The following is a 4,032-nucleotide window of genomic DNA, read 5'->3' on the forward strand; positions in this document are numbered from 1 at the left end:
AAAACCGAACTGAAAACAACTAAGTTAAGATAAATAGGAGGGTTTCTCCTTTTCATTGTGGAGGTCTCCTGTCCCAAGGGTTCCTCTTTGCAGCTTCAGCTTCCTTGACTTCATCAATCTCCTCTTGTGTCAATGGTCTCCTTCTGAGCAGATCTTGCAATCTGCGGGCTTCATTTACAGGGAGCCATTTCTCAGCATCCTTCAGTAGATCGCTGATGATTGCGACCAGGAAGTTGATGGTGGATCTCATCATGGTTCTGCCAGTGCGAAAATGGATGACTTGTTTTTCAACATCCAGCAGTCTCATTTCCAACTCACGAATCCTCCTCTCCAGGTACGTTCCAAAGGCCCTGATGGCTTCTTTGGTTTCCTTACGTTCTTCAGCTTGTTTGGAGACGAGCATGTTGAGTAAGATCTCTGTTGTGTGGTTGCGCAGAGAGTTAGAAAGGATTAGGGAGTTAGCTGCTTTAGCAATTTCTCCTTGGACTGCTTGGAGTATTGATTTATAGGATGAAGCACTGGCTTCCTTGATGGCTACTTTTATGGTGCTGAGCTATTGTTCTCTCTCCTCCTTCAGCTGTTCCTGAAAGGTGTTGAAGGCAGAGGAGAGCTGTGCCAGTCCGTCCCTTAGAGCCTTTAGCTCTGCATTGGTGCTTGTCATATCAGGTTGGGGAATGGATTGTCTTACTGGCAACAGCTTTTCTATTTTCTTTCCCATCATCTCAAAAATCTCAGCAATCCCAATTTGTGATTTCTTTCTAGCTGGGAGAGGGATTGTTGTAGCAGGGGAGGAGGACGGCTGCTGGTTTTGCTGTTGGCTGCTGCCAGCAGTCAAAGGTGCTTCAGGTGCTTGCCTGGTGCTCATCCTCTGGGGGTCTGAATGATGAGGGTATTGCTTCAATATGTTTCTCCATTAGTGGAGGAACTGCCATCCCTTCTTCCTCTACCAGAGCTCTAGCTAGAGCTTCATCCCCAGTGGTGTCAGGATGATTGATGGGGTACAAAAGAGGGCCTCCCAGACTAATTTGCCTGGGGACGGATGGCTTCGCCTTCTTTTTAGGGGATTCCACAAGAATCCCCTTTCCTTTGTCATCTTTCTTTTGTGGTTGAGCTTCTTGCTCAACCACTGGTGTTTCTGCAGCAGGTGCTGCTTCTTTGTCTTTTTGTCCCTCTCCTTGTTGTTGCCTAGGAGAAGGTTGTGGGGTGATTTGTTGTAGTGGAGAGTGAGCATGTGGTGGGGATGGAATGTCAGAAAATGTAGAGTCTGAGCTGCTTGGGGACGTCTCCTTTGCAGCTAGTTTTGGTGCTGACCTCCGTCCAATCTTCAGCCTTTTTGCCAAAGGCTCATTGTCTTCACTCTCCTGTTCAGAGAGGGTGATAGGATTTGCAGAGGATGCTCCCTCTGGCCTATTGCTATTGAGGACCATCTTTATCCTCTGACTTGAACGTTCCCCTTTTCTTGGAGGAGGTTTGGTAGGAGATTTCTTCTTGCCCTGCTTGCCATCAGTAGCAACAGGGGCATCCTTCTTCACCTTGGTAGGAGGAGGGATGGTTCTTATGGCCGAAACGTGGCCAGAGGAAGAGGATTTTGTAGGGGTGATCTTGGTGGTCTCCTTTAGTGAGGCCACAGATGTTTCCTCCTCACTATCTCTGGTGGGGGAACGTCTGAGATTAGCAGCAATAGGTTGGGTGGTGTCAATGTAGGTGTTTTTAAGACCGTTCCAGGTCTTAGCATCCATGATAGATGCCACCTTCGTGGTGTCATCTGGGTGTTCCTCTACTTCAGCTCTCCTGCAGAGTTTGGTGATGAGGTAGGGAAGGAAGACCGTAGTCTTCCTTATGTCCCTCTACAAGCTGTTGTAGATGAGGGTTACTGCATCAAAACGGATGTGCTTGATGATGCAGTAAATTTGAAATTGAAGTCCCCAGCTAGCAGAGGCTTCATGAGAGGTGGGGGTGATGATGGAGTTGGCAAACAGTGCCCAGAACATGGCTATGTCCTCCATGCTCCCCTTGCAGAGGGACCCTTTGTAGTAGTTGGGATTGTCCAGCGCTACTGTCTGCTTCAGATCCTTCTGAAATTGGTACACCTCCCTACTATCCAAATACTCCTGGTATGGACAGTTGGTGACGGAGGGAAGGTGGAGTACTTCCTAGACATCAGCGGGGGAAAATGATACTTGTTTCCCCTCACTGTGACCACATCAGGTGCCTCCTCTTCGGACAACCTCCTTGTCTAGTATAGGAATTCCCCCACCCAATTCAAGTTTAACTCACGGTCATCAGTGGCGAAAAGCAACCACTGAAGTTTGTCCAGTGATTTCTTCACAAATGAAGGCAGAAACACTTTGTCCTGATGCAGAGAAATGTTCCTTTCTGGGTACATAATGATGGTGGGTTCAGTGAGCTCTGGTTCTTCGCCGCGGTTGGCTACAAGGATCACTTTAAATGAGAGCTTATTCATTTTGTTCAGAAAAGGAGTTAGGGCACAAATGCAGGAGGAATAAAAGGGTTCTGAGTTGAATGGAAGTAGTAGAACTTGAAGAAATCAGAGACCGAGTTTAAATAGACTGTGGGGAAGAAAATGAAAGGTTTCTGGGACGTGGAGGTTAAGGAGAGGAGGTTGAAGAAGTAGTGGAATGAGGACGTTACAGAACGAGTGGTCAGCAGTAGGTGACCAGTTACTGATGGGATGAGTGTGAGAAGATGGAACGGTTTAGGTCAAGACGTGGGAGAGAGGGAAAAGGAAAGGGTGCAGTTGTCTTAATGGTTGAGGAGACAGTTGCTTTTTCTACGCGCATTTCCAAGAATATGGCTGCGTATCTTTTTAAGTGACTCAGCAGGGACAGGTGTCCCAGTCACTCTTATCTCCTAACCCAGGGAACGTTCCCTTTGTCTTTTCCTAACTAATAAATAGATAACTAACTGAAATAAATAATAAGATATGCAATAGTGAGTACTAAATAAGGAAAAGGGAACGTACTAACCTATCACCTATTATTTAATAAATCTAAATGAACATGTAACAAAACATTTAATTATATCTATATGTATATATATATATATATATATATATATATATATATATATATATTGGTATTGTGTGGTCAGGGACCACCCCAAAACTACGTTCCTGGAACGTAACGTACTTTATTTGGACTTTTTGGAGAGGAACATCAGACGTTCCCTCCTTTTTGGGAGCTGTGTGGTTATGGATAACCACCCCAAAACTTTGCTCTTTGTCAGAGAGCAAATGTATCTACTGGGTTGCCTCCCAGTCAGCGCTTAGCTTAATGTCTTTAGCTAGACATGGTACTTACCTCTTAAGGTGTTTCAGAAACGGTTGAGGGGACCTCAGTGTCCCCTGGTAGTGATCCTGGTGTTCTGGTTTGAAGGTTGGCAGCAATCTGCCCCAGATGGGACTCAATATTCTTGACCACTGCATCATTCCTGGTGACATATTCCTTGACATAATTTTCCAGGGTGTTGATGCGTTGGTCATCTCTGTGGAACGAAACGTAGTTGTTTCTTCTTTGTTCAGACGTTCCACTGCTGCTACCTTGCTGATACTGCTGTTGATTGTTGTTGAATGGTCTCTGGTTAATGGGTGGCCTCCATTGGGTGTTGTGGTTCTGATCCTTAATGATAGTTCCTCTAGGGCTTGAATGTGTATTTCGTCCTGCTTGTTGATTGTCTCTGGTGAAGTTCCTATTGCCAAAATTTTCTGCATAACACACCAATGCAGTGGATGGGCAGTCTGTTGAGTCATGAAGGTCACCACAGGCTGAGCATGGTTCTGTTTCAGTTGCTGTGAGTTGTAAGACTTCCACCCTTGGTGCTTCTTGGTCGGCTTTTAGGTTCTTCATTTCATTCATGAGTGATGCTAGCTGGGCTTCCATGGCAGTTTGTTTATCTAGTTCTAGCATGCCTGGCTTCCTCACTGGGCTCACTCTGTCTATTGGCCATTGGAGACATCTTTCAGCAGTCCATTCTATGATTTCATATCTTGATTCAAGTGTTCCTGTAAAAAAA

At 45.6% G+C, this 4,032-nt stretch overlaps 1 protein-coding gene across 1 annotated transcript; it reads right to left on the reverse strand.

Annotated features, from left to right (window-relative positions):
- Positions 1-842: 842 nt before the first annotated feature.
- LOC133290772 (uncharacterized) lies at positions 843-1,739 on the reverse strand. Its single transcript, XM_061488887.1, has 2 exons — positions 1,425-1,739; positions 843-1,361 (listed from the first exon to the last, which is right to left on the reverse strand). The coding sequence occupies exons 1-2, from the start codon at positions 1,737-1,739 to the stop codon at positions 843-845; spliced, it is 834 nt and encodes a 277-aa protein (XP_061344871.1).
- Positions 1,740-4,032: the final 2,293 nt, after the last annotated feature.

The sequence above is a fragment of the Gastrolobium bilobum genome, unplaced genomic scaffold, assembly GCF_033153095.1.
Source record: "Gastrolobium bilobum isolate Gb01-03AN ecotype WA unplaced genomic scaffold, APGP_CSIRO_Gbil_v1 utg16778, whole genome shotgun sequence".
NCBI lineage: Eukaryota > Viridiplantae > Streptophyta > Magnoliopsida > Fabales > Fabaceae > Gastrolobium > Gastrolobium bilobum.